The sequence below is a fragment of the Oratosquilla oratoria genome, chromosome 3, assembly GCF_046742065.1.
Source record: "Oratosquilla oratoria isolate Oo_2021 chromosome 3, ASM4674206v1, whole genome shotgun sequence".
NCBI lineage: Eukaryota > Metazoa > Arthropoda > Malacostraca > Stomatopoda > Squillidae > Oratosquilla > Oratosquilla oratoria.
In genome coordinates, this window is record NC_134779.1 from 72,030,227 (window position 1) to 72,049,905 (window position 19,679).

Below are 19,679 nucleotides of genomic sequence, written 5' to 3' on the forward strand. Positions count from 1 at the left end.
GCCGACTCGTGGGACTGCACTGGCCTCTAGAGACCTAGTAAGGTCTCTAGCAGGAAAAAACTTGTTATAAATTTTGTTCGAAAGTGTTATATTTCTTAAACACTTTCTTTTTGTTGTTGGGGAGGCTGTGGTAATTGTTGTTATGGGAATGGCATTGTTTACCTTGAGCTACGGCAATTTCCCGAAAGCTTGTTTAATTTTCGAATCGGGAATCTTTCCTGTAACTTCGTACCACACTATCGTAATTTTAATTAATATTATTAAACTCCCCTCCCTCTTTATTATTTATTTAAGCCCATGTTGTAATTTGATTAACAAATCGGGAACTTGAGAGCTTACTTGAAGTCTCAGTTGTCCCGTGGCTTCGAAACCATTTTGAAGGCTCGTTAGAACTCCAGCCGAACAAAACTAAGTTTTAGTCCCTGAACGCTAGTCTAGCTTCTACCCTGGTACCAGAGAGACAAGCTTTAACCCTGTCACCAGAAGGACAATAAAACCTCGGCAAGGATCTACAGCCATCGAAGCCTCAAGCATTGTATTCATTTCCGACGATTTGTTAGAGAGCTCAAACAGGTAAGTTCTCTAACGTTCTCTGTTTTGATCAATTAATTACGACAATATACCAAGTTGAAGTTAAGGCTTACATGTAACCGACCTATTTTTTTGTGCATTTGTAATACTATGATGTATTAATATTAAGATATATACAAGTATATGTATATTGCAAAGGAAAATGCTAGCAATACACAGGTGAAGGAACTTTAATATCAATTTGAGGGGAGGATAAAAAAAGTCCATGTCGAGGTCTAGGAGAGAGACCACACATGATGGTTATCAAGGGCTCTCTATTGGAGTAGTATTGGAAAATAGGGAAATTCTTTAGTTCGAGCTGAGGTCATGAACCCAACTCAGTTCACAATTGCCCACTTAACAGGGGTGTAGAACTTGAGGACCTGGTGGACAATCGCAGATTGCCCAGAAGTAAGCCCACAGGAGTGAAGTGCCACCCATGGGGCAAATCCGTGAAATGTTACATCAGAAAATGAAGTAATGGAACCTTGAATTATAGAACAAAGTGTTAGTCAGCATTGTACCAAAAGATATGAACACTTGGGCATCAATGTGTATCGAGTTTGTTAATTCGTAAGCGCTAACTCAGACCCTACTCCCTACCAGGTATGAGTTAGTTTTTTTAATAGAATTCATTGAGATTAATAAAGATACCTGAGTATAAATGATATGATAGATAATATAAGTTAATCATATGAGTGCTAACCCAGACCCTACTCCCTACCAGGGGGAAAAGGGAGTATAAACAAACAGAAACACATACATGAAAATTGACTGTGGTAATAGTAACAGAGAAAAAAGTCTTTGTAATAGGCTATAGGCAAAAGGGGTTGTGGCTGAGAGTGCTCTCTCCCAATGTTAAAGTAAAAGATTTTTGTATTGAGGTTAGGTTATGCATAGGTGAAGTAAACATTGGATTAGTGGCTAGGTTAGATTGAAATATCCACACCTCCTAACTACACCATTAGGCATTGAATTATGTAACCCCCTGAAACACTACCTCTCTAGTATTTCACTGTGTCATAGATAATCATACAGGACAGGTTTTAGTTTATTTCTAGCAGTTGAAATCAACTGTGTCTACTGTAATAGTGAATATAATGTATATATATATATATATATTCTTTTATTCTATTTTTTATTGAAAACTTGAAATATTCTTTAATTACCCAATCTGGAATATACAAACATAACATCAAAATGGGCTTAAAGGGGGGAGAATGGAATAAAATAGTGTTCAAGAATACCACATGGTCAAGTTATATTTATGTTTTTGGGAGTTTTGGATGGTGGCCGCAGTTACTATTAAAAACAGACTTAATATCAGATTTCCCATATCACCATTACATGGATGCATTTGACCATCCTCATTGGTGGTGCTCTTGAGGGAACACTGTTTTATAAAGGTATATTATACATCTTGCCCATCCATTTATTTATCAATAGATATTAGATGCCACAATTTTGGCACTACATATTTTGACAGCAGCTGTGCCATTTCAGCACTACAGCATCATCATACCAAAGTGGTTAAGAAAGAAATAGGCAAGAACCAATTAACCAATAGAGTGGTTAACAAGTAAAATAGACTTAGTAACCCTTTAGAGAGCAATAAACTATTGGTTGTTTCAGATTAGATATCTTTATAGATAGTGATGATAGGTGTTAGTGGCCATGGAACTGCCTTGTGTAGGCCTTATGGTCTCTTGCAGTCTCCTTTGTTCTTGTGTTATGTCTATGAAAATGAAGAAAACAGTAGCTTTCAGAATAATATAAGTAGTAGTAATGATAGAATAATAGCTAACTTTTCTATTACTGATATTGAAATTGGACATCAGATTGATAAAGTAGAAACAGAATACCAGAGCAGACATGATTTACCCATGGATTACAAAAGGAGTTAAAAGTTGAATTTGTGAATTATTGATGATCGCATTCAATAAATCTAGTAAAACATTCTGGTAAATTACCTCGAGAATGGAAATTGGTAAATGCAATTCTCTGCCCAGTAATTATTGTCCTAATAATTTGACATCAATTGAATGCAAAATTATGGAAACAACTGTAAGAGATGAAATAATGGACCAACTTACATTTTAATCAAATGCTCACATGGTTTTAGAAAAAAAAAATCATATTTGACTAGCTTCCTTGACCTCTTTAATAATATTTCTAGTATGTATGATGATACTAAATCAGTCTATAAAATATGCTTGGATTTCGAAGAAAAAAAATTGATATGGTCCCACATAATTGGCTACTCAGTAAATTTTGCTCACATGGCATCATAGTTAATATTCATAATTAGGTAAAAGATTGGCTAATAGAAAGAAAACAATGGGTTGTAATCAATGAAAATTTGTCCAGCTGGTGTGATGTAGGGAGCAGTGTTCTCCTATGCTTGGTCCAGTTCTCTTTTTGATTTGTGCAAATTATTTGGATAGTTTCTATGCCTTTTTCTTTTTGGCTACCCCCCGTGTAAGGGAGAAAAAGCCTTTGGTATATGTATGTATATGGATAGTGGTATGGTATAGTCTGGTATGTTAAATATCTAAACTTCTTGCAGATGGCATAAATATTGCTAGTAAAATCAGTAATGCAATGGATAGAAATTAACTACAGTCTGATTTATATCATTTAAGGAGGTGCTAAGATGAGAGGAAGGGTGGAGGGGTGTGGAGTGTATTCAGGGATGGAATGGGTGGGAATGATTTATGCCTTTTCCTTTTTAGCTACCTCCCTTGTAAGGGGGAAAAAGCCTTGGTATATGTATGTATGTAATTGAGTGGGGCAAAAAAAAAAAATGACAAATGAAATTAAACACTCATAAGTATAAAGTTTTGCATATAGACAACAAAAACAACTGCAATGATTATTCAATGAATGGTAATCTGATTCAGAAATCAGATCAAGAAAAAGACCTAGGTGTCATAGTATCTAAAGATCTAAAACCAACCCTCCAGTGTACAAAAGCTGCAAAAACTACCTGGTAAATAGTTGGATGTATTGGAAGCTTTTTTTTTTTTTCTTTAATACAAAACTGAAACAATAATAATTATTCAATGTCATTTTTTTGGAGGACCTCATATTGAAAGCTGTGTTCTGTTTTAGTCCCCACATCTTATAAAAGACCTAAACAAATTATAAAAAGTACAAAGTAGGATCATTAGACTTGTCCCTCATTTATATAATAAACTCTATGAAGAGCATCTAAGTAAACTTAATTTATTGAGCTTATCCAAACATCATCATCATCATCATCATCATCATCATCATAATAATAATTAATAATAGTAATCTTATTTGGCATTGAATCAATATACATGAAGTGCAGATAATGAAAAGAACACATAGTTCAAAATAACAATTACAAAGGTTCTGTTTTTTTTTAATATAAACAGTGATGATTATTTCATTGTGGACTGCAGTAATGTCACACTAAATATAGGTTGTGAAATAGTCTATAATAGATCAAACACCAGTGAATATTCTTTCTTTAACTGCATTGTAAATGTTTGCAATAAACTACCTGTTCATGAAAATAAATTCAAATACAATTGACACATTTAAAAAATGCCTAGATAAATATATAGAGTCTAACCCCATTCTAACTTATTTTTCAGCACTGTTAGCTCATACACTTAAATCAAGTCCATAGTTTTTAACGGTTTCCATTGTTTACACACCCTTCCAACTTGCAAGCAGCCCTGTAAAGACCATCTGTTACTGTTTGCGTCTCCTTTGTATTCCTTTGTACAGTACATGTTTCCTTTATGGGGATATGTGGAATTTTCATATTCCTTAAAAGATAACTCCATACATAAGTACCACATGCAGTGTTGTCCAATTTAATTTATTTATTTTATTTTTTTCTTTCACCTGACCTAACATATGTCTCACCATGGCCAGATACTACCGGTAGGTTGTTTACTGTACCTTTAATTACGTGTAATGATACTTGACTAAATGAAAACTCTTAATCATAAAATCTTTGACCCAAAAAATCAACTTGTACAGAAGGACAATTCCAAACAGAGCAGCACAGATGACATAATTCCATAGTTGGGAGAATCGTGAGGGAGACCATTTCACTTTGTAATGCACCACTCCAGACCTGGCTATATTAGAGAGAAAACAAAATGGTTAATTATGTTAATGTATACAACAAATATATGTACTATTAACCAAAAGTCAGATAATTTGGGTTTGTGGTAATTGTTGTTATGGGAATTGCATTGTTTACTTGAGCTACGGCAATTTCCCGAAATCTTGTGTAATTTTCGAATCAGGAACCTTTCCTGTAACTTTGTACCACACTATCATAATTCTAATTAATATATTATTAAACTCCCCTCCCTCTTTTTTATTTATTTAAGCCTATGTTGTAATTTGATTAACAAATTGGGAACTTTAAAGTATCAGTTGTCCCGTGGCTTCAAAGCCGTTTTACGAGCTCGTAAGAATCCCAGTCGAACGAGAATAAGTTTAGTTAACTGAACATCAGACAAGCTTCAACTCTGGTACCAGGACAAATAAACCTCGGCAAGGGATTTCTATAATTACATCGAAGCCTCAAGAATACTTTCAATTCCAACGATTACCGTACAGAACTCAACCAGGTAAGTTCTCTAACGTTCGCGGTTTGTGATAAATTAATTACAATATACTAAAAGTTTTCTTTAACTAATCAGAATTCTCGGATTTAGTTTTTTAACGGAATTTGAGAATTTACGTAAATATTTAAATTTAACTTTAGTAGTTGATTTCGACTTAAACTTATCACCCCTTTTGTGTCATAAGCCGCTATGTAAGCGTTTTTTTATTGGTTACGATAGTGTGTGGGTACGAAGTCTGGTTTCCTGTTCTTTATACCGAGTTTGTTTGGTTTTATTAATTTCCTCGTTTGAGGATCTTGTTAACTTTCGGGAAATTTGCCAGCTTTGGTACCTTGTTTTTCTCGTGAACATTCGGAAATTTCCAAATACTTCTCTATTCTTGGTGGCCTCTATTGTTATTTTGTCGTGGTTTCTTTTGATCTGTTGCCTTTATCCAATTTAAGCTAGAATCTAAATTAAAATTATTTTTACTTAATTTCTATCTTCGTTGTGCTTAGTCCATAAGACGGTTTTCGGCACCACTATTTTGCTCATGTCTTTGTGACGAATTGTTCTTCAACATTTCGAGAACAGCTGGTATCCCCAATCTGACTAATAGTCAGAAGTTAATTTATTTGAAGGGATACCTCAGAGGGGAGGCTTTCCATTTAGTAGAGAACTTACCAGTGGATGATTCAAGTTTTGACTCTGCTTTCCTTCTTCTTGATGAGTTATATTTCAACAAGGAAGAAATTCTTGATAAGGTGTTGATTTCCATTATTAATGCACCAGAGGTCTCACTCTTGAGAGACCTTGAAAGTTACATTAGGTCTGTAGATTCCAAGCTACAAGACCTTAAGGGAATTGGCGTAGATTTCACTAGGCCAGGAAGCGAGGGCCTCCTCTTGATAAGTAAATTAATCTTAATTAAATTGCCTAAATTTTTTCTAATTGAACTGACTCGGGTAATTAATTCTAATTACCACAATTTTAATCAAATCAAGGAAGTTTACCAGTCAGTTTTGGTTAGACTTAAAACGGGATCAGATGATCTTGGTGTCAAACCTAAAAGAAGCCTTACTACCAGCTCCCTTGCTTTCAAGGAAATTTCCTTGAAAAAAACAGTTGATTCCAGTAACGGAGTTGATGGCTCCTTTAAGGCCAATTCTAATCCCATTAAGAAGTCTATTAGTAGATGTAAATTTTGCCCTGCTTCCGACCATGCTAGTTCGAAGTATACTTCATATAAATCCCTTGAGCACAGGAAAGCTAGAGCATCTCAGTTAGGACTGTGCAATAGATGCCTAAATCATGGACATGGTTCTTTGGAATGCCCTGGGTTAAAGGCTGCTCTGCCTTATAAATGTTTTGTTTGCAACAAGCCCGAGCACCATGGAGCCATGTGTCCTATGACTCATAAGACACCACTTTCTGAAGGGAAAGTGTTTAATTTTCATAAATCAACAAATTCCCTTGTTCCTTTGGTCTCCCTTCCTATTAGCAGAGGAAAGAGAATTGCCCAATGTCTCTTTTTGTTGGACACTGGAGCCCAGTTTTCTATCATTAATAAGGAATTTGTAGAGGACAAAGTTGGACCTTGTTTAAGTCCTCCTATGGACAAATTAGTTTCTTCCTTTGGTTTACCTCTAATGAATAAAAGAGGATTTAACTACACTGCTAACTTAAAACTCCCTTCAGGGATGAATTTGTTTAGTTTGTTCTTTGCTTTTGAAGGATTCAACTTGTCCTTACAAATTCCTTCCTTATCTTCTGTACTACTTAGTATGAATAATCACAAATTTTTTGACTCGCCAAGTTTTCCAAAAGTGAAGGGAGACCATCTGAACGTTTTAGGGATCCTTGGTAATGATATTCTTCAAAACTTCTCAAACTTTTCAATTGAAAGTGCCCCCTTGTATGGTAGCCCATCATGCAAGGTTATCAAACTTGCTGATGGTTACATTCCCAACGGGACTGGGGCTCAATATATCCCTCCTGGTGAGAAGCCTTTCTACTTAAAGAGAATGATAAGGGGGATTCCTGAAATGCCCTCTAATGAAATCCAAGATGTTGATAGTTTCAAATGCAAGGAGAGGCCTTTGAGGATAAAACCAGACTCTGACCTTGGAGTGGATTCTTATAATTGCTTAGAGGAATATCATGGAAATTCATTTGTTTTCTATAATTCTTCTTTCAAGACCAATGGAGTTTCTCTAAAGAAAACTGAGAAAGGCACTTCCCTTACTCAGTCTTATAAGACTGTTAAATATTTTCCTCCCAAAAGGTTAGGCAAAGAAAAGTTTCTTGTCAACTTCTGTTTAGAACCTGTAAGTTCTCAATTTGATCCTTTGCAGGAAGTTTTTATTAATTCTAATGTTGAGTATGGTCTTGCCAATTTCTATTCTTTAGAGTCCATCGGTATTAAAGAGGAACAGACCCCAGATATTGATAATTTACACATTGATGAATTTAAACAGTCCATTTCCTTCAAGAATGGACATTACTATCTGAAGATCCCGTGGAAAAAGGATTTGGTGGATCTTGTTCCCTCTAACCTTAAGATATCTCTAGCTGTAGCTCAAAGGGTTTATGACAAACTTGAGCAAAAGGGGCTTAGAGAGGATTATGAAGCTGTGTTTGACCAGCAAGAGGCCTTGGGTATTATTGAGCCAGTAACTAAAAGAGTCCCTGGACAAATCTTTATACCCCATAGACATGTGTTGAAGGATGATGATCTTTCCACTTGTAGAATAAGGCCAGTTTTCAATTGTTCTCTCAAAGCAGGAAAAGCTCCTTCCTTAAATGAAGCTGCATTCCCGGGAGATGACTTGATGAAGAACCGCCTCTCTCTCTTGTTGTATTTCAGGACATTTCAGGACAATCATGTCATTTTGGCTGATGTTATGAAAGCCTTCTTGCAGATCCGTTTGAAGGATGAGGCTGATCATAACAGGTTCTGTTTCTTCAGGAGGATTAACGACCAGTATATACCCTTCAGGTATAATACTATAATTTTTGGCTTCATTTGCTCTCCTTTCATTCTAAATTTCATTATCCAACACCATCTTTCTTTGCAGCCTGACTCTCTAACTGCCTCCTTAATCAAACATAAATTTTATGTAGACAATTTGGTCTACACTACCAATGAGCTTTGTTCCCTCCCTGCAATGGTCGAGAAGATTAATGAGATCATGCTCAATGGAGGTTTACCTCTCAGGGAGTGGACATGCAATTCGACTTCTGTTCTTTCTGTTCTTGATCAAGAAGTAGTTTGCAATAAAGAGGAGGTTAAAGTCTTGGGTTATATTTATAATAAGGATCATGATACTTTAAGAATCAAGGATGTTTCCCTTGACAAGAATGCCTCGACCAAAAGATAAGTTTTGTCTTCCTTGTCTTCTGTATTTGATCCTTTAGGGTTTTTCTCTCCTGTGGTCTTGCATGGAAAAATCCTTATTAGAGAGATGTGCCAAAAGATGGTGGATTGGGATGGGAAATTGGATAAGGTTACTTGTTAGATGGAACAAGTTATGTGAAAATTTTAGGGAGGTTAATAACCTATCCTTTAAAAGGAAAACCTTTTGTACAGAATTTCCCATTAAAATGTTTGTATTTGCTGATGCTTCCAAGGAAGCCTATGGATGTGCCATATATGTAGGGCAAGAAGGAAGAGAATTAAAGGAGTCTATTACCTCTCTTCTATTTGCCAAGGTCAAGGTGGCTCCTATTAAACAGAGTACTTTACCATCTTTGGAGCTTATGGCAACTTTTCTATCTTTGAAATGCCTCAACACTATTTTTGAGGAAGGACTGGTGTCTGCCCCACTGGTTGAATCAGTGGTTCTTTTTGTTGATAGTCAAGTTGCCCTTTCTTGGATCCTGACCAACAAGGCTCCTAAGAAAAATATATTTGTCAATAATAGATTGAAGGAAATTTCCAATCTTTTGGAAATTTTCAAGGCCAAGTTCACACCCATTTCCTTTACTTATGTTCCTTCTGAACATAATATAGCTGATTTCCTAACTAAACCTTGTAGTGCTAAGGTGTTCAAGGAAAAATTTAATTGGTGGGTTCATGGACCTGAATGGCTGTTGTTGCCTCCTCATACTTGGCCAAAGGGTCACTTGGGATGTATTCCCTCCTGTTTTAAGGGAGACATTGTCAATGCGCCTGTTGTACAAGTTGACACTCCTCCTCTAATAGATGTCTCTAAGTTTTCTTCCTATAGCAAACTTCATCACACTTCTTTGATTTTTAAGGCTGTCTTTCTGTTCAAGAAGTCTAATGCTGACCCTGTTAAGGCAGCATCTAATTATTGGATGAGTATTATGCAAAGGGATTCCTTTCCTGCTGAATTGGCTTATTTGCAGAATTCCAACACTAATGACATACCTCCTTTGGTTACCAATCCCCTTCTCTTGTCCAAATCTCATCATTAAAACAAGATCCTAATTTTCTTTGCTCATTGTCAAGTTATGCACATGGGACTACAAGCCACACTTAATTTCCTTCATATGCATGGATTCTGGAACTTAAGGCCAGACAAGCTGTTTTAAGCATTTTGAAGGATTGTATAGTTTGTAGGAAATACAATTCCCGTGCAGTTAATTATCCTTCTCCTTCCTCTTTACCTGCCTCTAGGGTGAATCTAAGTGTGCTCTCTGCCCATACTGGTGTAGACTACACAGGGCATTTATGGGTTAGAGACAGGAATGGAGAGAAGGTTAAAATATACATTCTTATCTTTACATGTTTCAATACTAGAGCAGTTCATTTAGAATTTGTGGATACTATGTCCACTCCTGACTTTGTTTTGGCTTTTGTTAGGTTTGCTAACAGGTATGGAATTCCTTCTGCTGTTTATTCTGACGCTAAATCTTTTGTTCAAGCGGGAAATGTTATTGAACAACTTTTATTTTCTTCTGAATTTGAAGAGAAATTTAAAACTTCCCCTGTTCAGCATAGAACCATTCCTGTTTATGCTGCTTGGTATGGTGCCACTTGGGAAAGGTTAATACAGACAGTGAAACAATGTTTGTATAAGGTATTGGGTAGGTCTGTTCCTTCCCTGGCAGAGATTACCACTCTTTTGTCTGATGTTCAAAAAAGCTTAAACAATAGACCTCTAACTTATCGTTCTTGTGAAAATGAGGTAGATGTTATTACCCCAAATCATTTCCTTATTGGAAGGACCATTCCTTCCTTGATGTTTGGAGACTTGGAACAAGTCCCTGAATGGGAATCAGGAGAAGACTACCCTTCTCTCCTCAACTTGGTTATGGACTGTAGGGATTATTTTTATGAAGAGTTCAAGAAACGATGGTTGACAGAGTACTTGGTCAGCTTAAGGGAAAGGGATAGAGCTGCATATCACAGTTCTAGAAGCTGGGAAAAGGGTGATATTGCCTTTTTGAAACTCCCCTTCAAGACCAGACCCTTCTGGCCCTTAGTTCGTATTGTGGAAACTTTTCCTGACCAAGACAAGGTGATACGTACAGTCTCTGTCGTTAAGCCTGATGGAAACTCTATTAAAGTGAACATTAAACTTTTAATCCCTGTAGAGCTCCATGCTGAGTTGAGTTCCAGGTTTGAGGACGAATCCCCTGGGGATCCTAATGTTCAGGCTAGAGAGTCTGAACCCTTTGAAGAGGTCTCAGACTCAGAGGAGGTTAACTCTTTACAAGATGATTGTGTCTCTCTGGAACCTACCTCTGTGGGCCTCACTGGCCTCTAGAGACCTAGTAAGGTCTCTAGCAAACAAAATTTTGTTATAAATTTTGTTCGAAAGTGTTATATTTCTTAAACACTTTCTTTTTGTTTTGTCGGGGAGGCTGTGGTAATTGTTGTTATGGGAATTGCATTGTTTACCTTGAGCTACGGCAATTTCCCGAAAGCTTGTTTAATTTTCGAATCAGGAACCTTTCCTGTAACTTTGTACCACACTATCATAATTCTAATTAATATATTATTAAACTCCCCTCCCTCTTTATTATTTATTTAAGCCTATGATGTAATTTGATTAACAAATCGGGAACTTTGAGAACTTACTTAAATTATCAGTTGTCCCGTAGCTTTGAAGCCGTTTTATGAGCTCGTAAGAATCCCAGCCGAACAAGACTAAGTTTAGTTAATTGAACGTCAGACAAGCTTCAACTCTGGTACCAGAAGGACAAATAAACCTTGGCAAGAGATTTCTACAATTACATCGAAGCCTCAAGAATACTTTCAGTTCCAATGATTACCGTAGTTAGAGAACTCAACCAGGTAAGTTCTCTAATGTTCGCGGTTTGTGATCAATTGATTACATTATACTAAAAGGTTAAAATATCTGAGTTATCTAAGGATGTAAATTTGATACATATGACTGACCAAATGCAAACCCACCCTCAAGAAAAATGTGCTTTCACTTGTATGATACAATATTGTAAAACCACAACTCTAAAATAAAGCACTGTCTATCTGTAAACTAATAGGCTTCTTCCCCCTTATAAAGGAGGCAGGCAGCCAACCCATGCACTTACTGCCACCCACCCCACTCCTAAATATCATTTCCCTTTTATCTTAGCTCCTTGTGGATGAAAGTTCATCCCTGCCCCCACCTACTGCATGGGTCAGAAGCAGTGCAGCAAGACACATCACATCCATAGCAGGGCCAGTTGCTTCATTTACATGGCAACCCTCCCTCTTCATTCCCTCATGCACAAATAGAGAAGACTAATAATCATTCCTTTGAGCTCTATCAATTCATTTTCCATTCACAACTATTTTCCACTCACTCATCTTTTACCTTTTCCCTTTCCTGCTCAAAAGACATTCTCTTTTCATTAAAAGACCCGTGTAGTTGTATATATAGATTCAATTATGTTAATAGGACCTTGGCAGGGAAGGAAAGCAGCATGCTCTGGCTAAGTACTTCCTTTCTCATGTACACTAATTCTACATACATACATATACCAAAGGCTTTTCCCCCCTTACATGGGGGGTAGCCAAAAAGAAAAAGGCATAGAAATCCCTCCCATCCATTTCATTTCCCATATACTCCACTCTCCTCCACCCTCCTCCCTCCCTCTTATCTTGGCACCTCCTGGATGACGGGTCGAATCCCTGCATCCTGTCCACTGCCCTGGGTCAGAAGCAGTGTCGCAAGACACAGCACATCCACAGCAAGGCCGCTTCATAAATTCAGCGACCCCCCCCTCTCCGTCCCCTAATGCAGAAAAGGAGAAGACGGGGAGAAATCCCTTCGGGCTGGGTACATTTTTTTTTTTTTTTTTTTCATACATACTTCCTCATCTCCCATCCCCCACCCACTCCCCCTCATGCAACACAGCCTCATCTATACACAACCCTTCTCCATTCACCCCTATCTTCTGTCCTCTCCCGTCCTTCCTCCACAGACATTCTTCTCTTTTGTAAAGCCCCTTTCACCCCATCCATCCATCTCATCCTAGGATGCCCCCTCATATTCACTCCTTCCACCTCTGCCTTCCACACTTCTTTTACTAATCTTTCTTCACTCATTCTTTCCATGTGTCCAAACCATCCTAATACTCTTTCATCAACCCTATCTCCCAGCTCCCTTTCCACCCCTGTTCTCCTCCTCACCTCCTCATTTCTCACTCTATGTAGCCTAGTAACCCCCATCATACTTCTCAGACACCTCATCTCAAACACATTCAAACTCCTTCTCTTCCTCTCTCCTGTTCTATCTTTCTGCCCCGTACATTGCTGTTGGCACAATCACTCCTTCATATAACCTCCTCTTAGCATCCATTCCAAGATGTCTATTTCTCATTACACTTTCTAATCCACCAAGGCATTTACTCGCTTCTCTCAATCTACATTCTACCTCCACCCCCACTCCTCCCTTTCCTGTCACATTCACACCCAAGTATCTAAAAATATCCACTTCCTCCAGTTTCTCACCCTTAATGCTCACTTCCAGCCTACTGTCACTCTCTCCTCTTGTACATCTCATCACCTTACTTTTACCCACATCTATCTTCAGCTTCTTTCTTTCACACACCTCAAATTCTGTCACTTACTTCCTCAATCCCTCCTCTTATCCTGCTACAAGCGCAGTGTCGTCAGCAAACAACAGCTGGCTCACCTCCCACTTTTCTCCATTTTCTTTAATCATCTCCAATCCCTGACCCACTACCCTTGCATTCACCTCTCGCACCACCCCATCCATGTTTAAGTTGAACAGCCAGGGCGACATAACACATCCCTGACGAAGTCCCACCTTTACCTCAAATCATTTACTCTCTCCATTTCCAATCCTAAAGCAAGCTCTACTACTCTCATAAAAACTCTTGACTGCTCTTAACAGCTTTCCTCCTATCCCATGTATCTGCAGTACCTCCCACAGTGCCTTCCTGTCTACCCTATCATAAGCCTTTTCCAGATCCATAAAAGCCCAAAAAACATCCTTACCTCTTCCTATAGCTTTCTCACATATCTGCCTAACCACAAAAATCTGATCCACACATCCCCTAACTGTCCTATAACTGTACCTCCTTTCTTCAGACATTTTGCATGGCATCCATCCAACCCAGGTGCCTTACCTGCTCTCATCATTTTAACAGCTGCTTTCACTTCATCATTCCCTATTTCTCCTCCATTTTCCTCACTCATCACTCTCATTTTCTTGGGGCTTCCCACTGCAACTACCTTGCCTCCCTATCCTCCTTCACATTTAGCAACTCCCTAAAATACTCTGCCCACCTTCCTCTCACTGCCTTCTCTTCCATTATAATCTCTCCATCTGCACCTTTTACCTTTTCTTCTCTACTTGATTCACCTCCTCTTCCTCTTTTAATTTCCTTCCAAAACATCTTTTTATTACTTTCAATTTTTTTTGTCATACTCTTTCCCCATTTCACATCTGCTCTCCTCTTTGCTTCCTTTATCTTATGCTTAACTTCCTTTCTCTTTACTTTGTACCTCTCATACGATTCCCTTGTCCTAATTTGTAGCCAATCTATGAATGCCTGCTTCTTCTCTTCTACACCCTTCTTTGCTTCCTCATCCCACCACTCACTACCCTTCCTTCTATTTCCTCCCGCCCTCCTTGTTCCACACACCATGTTTGCACACCTTATGACTCCCTCCTTGAACCATTCCCATTCCTCCTCCACTCCTAGTTCTACTCTATCCTTTACTCTTTCCCAATCCTCCTTCAGCTTCTTCTTATACTCATTCTCCTTTTTTTCCTCATTTAAGCAGTTCACTCTAAGTACCTCCCTACCTTCGGCCCTTTTCCTCTTTTTCCACCTATTCTCCACTCTCAATTTACCTTCCACCAGGAAATTATCTGATATTCCCCCACTCTCTCCCCTTAGAACATGCACATCCTTAACTCTTCCTACCATACTCCTGGTCACCACTATATAGTCCATTAAGGCTCTATCTGCCACCCTTCCATCCACCACCCTCTCTCATGTGTACTTATGCTTGACTTTCTTCTTAAACACTAATTCTAACTCCACTAAATTAATTTCAACAAAACATTAGTAAATAATTATATCCTCTTTAGATATTTACCCAGTTTACCTAGTTGTATTTACCTAGTTTTATTATACAGGAAGTGGAGCTATGCTCGTGGTGACCTGTTTTTGTATCTCGCAAGATCAAGTTTGTTCTTAAATTGTTGTATTGTGTTTGCACACACTATTTCTTCATCCAATTTGTTCCATACATCTATCACTCTATGTGGGAAGCTGTTCTTTTTCAGGTCTCTTCTATAGTTATCCTTTTTGATTTTCATTGCATGTCTTCTTGTTTTTCCTCTGTCCCATTTTAATAGCTCCTCTCTATCAAGGCATTCTTTTCCTTTCATAATTTTGTAAGTGGACATATGTGGATGAGTTGGTATATGTATATTTACCTAATTGTAGTATACAGGGAAGGAGCAATGCACATTGGGTCCCATCTCCTTTTCTCTCTCTCATATATATATATATATATATATATATATATATATATATATAATATATATATATATATATATATATATATGTATATATATATATATATATATATATATATATATATATATATAGTAGTCCGTCGCTGACGACGATGACGTTGCACCATGCCTAGAAGTGGTATTATGCCAGATGAACTTGCTGGTGGCTGTGGAGTCCAATTCTCGATTTGCATATACGGCCGCAGGTATCACAGGGAAAGTTACCCTCTGCCTGATGTGCCGCATGTCTTTGCCGTCTTCGATGTTCTGCCCGATCGTTGTAGGTGGAAGTGAGAGTATCTAAGCCGTAAACATATATAGTACTACTTCTCACTAACAGACTAAAAGGGGGGTAACGGTGTCCGTTGATGTGAATAATCCGTTGATTTGGAGTGGTTTTTGGGTGGCCTAGTGATTGCACGCACTAAACAACAGCACCAAAAACACTGAAAACACAGCGAAAACACCATACACACACACACACACATTCGTCGAATGGACGGCGAAGATTGGAGTTCCGAAGAAAAAGTGAAAATTTCGTGGATCTCAATGTCAAGGAAGTACCTTATTGTATTTACAGGGAAGGGGAAAGCTTGTGGTGTAGTGGGAAGGTGAGGGAAAAGGAGAAGGGGAGGGATTACTGAGGGAAATGGAAGGAAATGAGGAAGGGGAGGACTTGGTCCAGGAGGCCAGGCGTCTTGTAAACAAGCGAAGGGCCGATGATTTTGGTGACGACAGGATTAACAAAAATGTAAAGATTAGAAATATAGACAAGAGCAGCACAATAGAAGGTGAGGATAATAATTTCCAGGGATTCAATAAGGGGAGGGGGGGCTACCAACCTCCCCTGATTAGCAAGACTAGAGGAAAAACTTGAGAAAATGACCGAACATTGGGAAAGTAGGTTCGGTAAAATGGCAGAGATTGCGCAGACAGTTGACAAATTGGAAGAATTAGATAAGGTGAACAAAAACCTAACTAAAGAAATAGAAGAATTAAAAACACAGTTAAAAGAAGTAGATGAGAATGAGGAATTAAAGAAGAACAAAGAGAATAAAGAGTCCATAGCAAAAGAAGCACAGGGTTGGAAAAAAATCCAAGAGAACAGTAAAGTTGCATTTATTGACATAACAAAACAGAAAATGAAAGAACAAACTGAAGACTCAGTTATCAAAGTAATGAGACAGAAGGAGAATATAGTGAGACTTAGCGGATAAAAAGAAATGTATAATTATATTAGGAATGGAAGAGAAGTATAATCTTAATAGAACCACAAGAATCAAAGAGGAAAAAGAAAAAGTAAGCAGTTTACTAAAATTAGTTCAGGAAGATGAACCTGAAGTCATGAAACAAATTGAAGAGATGTTTAGACTCGGAAAATATAGTACAGATAAGACCAGACCAATTAAGATTAAAGTCAGGTCACAAATGACAGCAGAGAATATCTTATCAGAAACAGGGAAACTAGCAAACAGTGAACATTATAAAAAGGTATGGATAAAATGAGAAATGAATAAAGAGGAAAGAGAGGAGGAAAAAATGAAAAGACAAGAAGCTAAGGGAAAAAAACGAGAACAGAACAGAGACAGAAAAAGAGAAATTCTATTGGAGAGTAGTGAATATGAAAGTGAGGACATGGACCATACCAGAGAAAAACAAAAGGGAAACAGAAAATACAATGGAAGTAGCAGAAAATTAAGAGTGTCTTACACAAATATAGATGGATTAATAACAGGATTGAATGAATTGAATGATTATCTGAAGGAAAAAGAACCGGAAATAATGGGAATTGTAGAGACAAAATTAAAAGGTCCACTACCACCCAACAGTGTAGGACATGATGCATATAATTATTGGATTAGAAACAGAGATACAAAACAAGGGGGTGGAGTTATGTTCCTGACTAAGAAAGATATAAACATGAGTGTCACATATGGAAAGAATACAGTAGAGATGATTATGATTGAAGTGGAAGACAGAGATAAGAAGAGCAGAAAGTTTGTGATAAATTATGTGCCTCCAAAAACAGCCTCGTGGGAAGAGAGTGAACTTAAAGTATATTAGAAGACACAAGGATAACATTAAATAAGATAATGGAAGATGGAGGAAGAATAGTTATCATAGGCGACTTTAATTGCAAAGAAGTCTGCTGGGAAGAGATGACAGTAAAGGGTGGAGATGACTCATGGGGAAATGGTCTACTTGAGATGATTATTGACCATACAGTGACACAATGGGTACAAGAGAACACTACGTATAGAAAAAAAAAACCATCGAGACTAGACCTAATAATCACATCTGAACCTAAAATTGTGGAAAAGATTGAATATAAAACACCAAGAAGTAAAAGTGACCACATTTTTATTGAACTGGAACTAAATGAGGAAAAATACATGAAAAGAAATGAACACTATAGAAAAGGAAGAATGATGTATGAAAAGACAAATTTTGATAAAATAAGAGAATTCTTTCAAAAATAAAACTGGGAAGGAATATACAAAGAAGAAACAACAGTGGAAGAGAAATGGAATATTTTGACAAAAATTTATTAAAAATGAAAAAAAAAAAATAAAAAAAAAAAGGAGTGGAAAAGTATGTCCCAAGACAAAAACAAGAAAAAGAATATGTAAAGTGCTGGTACAACAAAAGTTGTTGGAAGTTAAAAGACAAAAGAGACAAAGCTTGGACCAAATGTAAGAAATACAAAAGACCTGAAAAATGGAAAACATATACTTGTTATAGAAATGAATATGTACAAGTGTGCAGAGAGGAAAAGAGAAAATATGAAAAAGATGTCATAGGAAAATGTAAAGATCAACCAAAACTATTTTACAGATTTGTAAACAACAAACTGAAAAGCAAACAAGATTTAGAGAAATTAAGACAAGAAGTTGAATACACAAAGGAAATAGAAATGGCAGAAATTATGAACAAGCATTTTAAATCAGTGTTTATAAGGGAGAACATACAACCTGGGGAGATCGAATGGGAAGAGAAAGTCCCCCCTATGAAAGAAATAGAAGTAACAAAGAATGAAATAATGAAACACTTGAGTAATCTTGATGTCAGAAAATCGCATGGACCAGATGAAATAGCAAAATGGATTTTGAAAGAATGCAGGAATGAACTGGCAGACAAAATACACAGCATAATAAACAGTTCCTTGTTATGAACAATATGTCACCTGAGAAACATATAAGATTTTTTGAGAAACTTTTAATTTAATAAGAACAATCAAAGTGACATTTACATACCTGGATGAAGAAATGGTGAAGAAAATACTAATCACTAATAAAACCAAGATTGGAATATGCAGCAACGATGTGGTCACCAAATACAAAAAAATGTATAACAAAACTTGAAAGAATACAAAGAGCAATTACAAAATTGGCACCAACACTCTCAAAACTATCATATGAAGAGAGACAAGCAAAACTTGAGCTACAGACACTAGAGCAAAGAAGAGAGAGAGGAGATTTGATATCTATTTATAGAATCATGAAAGGCATAGAAATTATTGATAGAGAGAATCTGATAAAATGGGATGATAGAAATACAAGAGGACACGGAAAGAAAATCAAGAAAGACAGCTACAGAAGAGATCTGAAAAAGAACAGCTTTCCTCACAGAGTAATAGACAGTTGGAACAAGTTAGAAGAGAAAGTGGTGAGTGCAAAAACAATACATGAATTTAAAAATAGTTTAGATAAAATGAGATATGAAGATGGGACACCACGAGCATAGCTCCCCTTCCCGTAAAATACAACTAGGTAAACAACTAGGTAAACTAGGTAAATACACACATTGTTATGAATAATATGTCACCTGAATAACATATAGATAAAAAATTTGGAGAAACCTATAATTTAAAAAGAACAATCAAAGTTGCATTTACATACCTGGATGAAGAAATGGTGAAGAAAATTCTAATCACCCTGATAAGACCAAGATTGGAATATGCAGCAACGATATGGTCACCAAGTACAAAAAAATGTATAACAAAACTTGAAAGAATACAAAGAGCAATTACAAAATTGGCACCTACACTCTCAAAACTATCATATGAAGAGAGACTAGAAAAACTTGAACTACAGACACTAGAGCAAAGAAGAGAGAGAGGAGATTTGATAGCTATTTATAGAATCATGAAAGGCATAGAAATTACTGATAGAGAGAATCTGATAAAATGGGATGAGAGAAATACAAGAGGACATGGAAAGAAAATAAAAAAAGACAGCTATAGAAGAGACCTGAAAAAGAACAGCTTTCCTCACAGAGTAATAGACAGTTGGAACAAGTTAGATGAGAAAGTGGTGTGTGCAAAAACAATACATGAATTTAAAAATAGTTTAGATAAAACGAGATATGAAAACGGGACACCACGAGCATAGCTCCCCTTCCCGTAGAATACAACTAGGTAAATACACAATCACACACACACACGCATACAACTAGGTAAATACAACTAGGTAAATACACAGTGACTCAGTCATCTGTCGTTACTAAGTATCTAACATTCCACCATTCACAGTTTGCAGTTTAT

At 37.0% G+C, this 19,679-nt stretch overlaps 1 protein-coding gene across 4 annotated transcripts in view; it reads right to left on the minus strand.

Annotated features, from left to right (window-relative positions):
• Window positions 1–536: 536 nt before the first annotated feature.
• Window positions 537–19,679, minus strand: part of Mppe (Metallophosphoesterase) — a 284,426-nt gene continuing 265,283 nt past the window's right edge. For 2 of the 4 annotated variants that reach the window (XM_076182551.1, XM_076182557.1), the window contains exon 7: window positions 542–4,688. In XM_076182551.1, coding sequence (XP_076038666.1) covers window positions 4,513–4,688 — 176 coding nt within the window. In that variant the 3' untranslated portion in view covers window positions 542–4,512. Of the gene's footprint in view, window positions 4,689–19,679 lie in introns of all 4 variants that reach the window. The other 2 variants (XM_076182536.1, XM_076182531.1) reach the window with 2 other exon arrangements.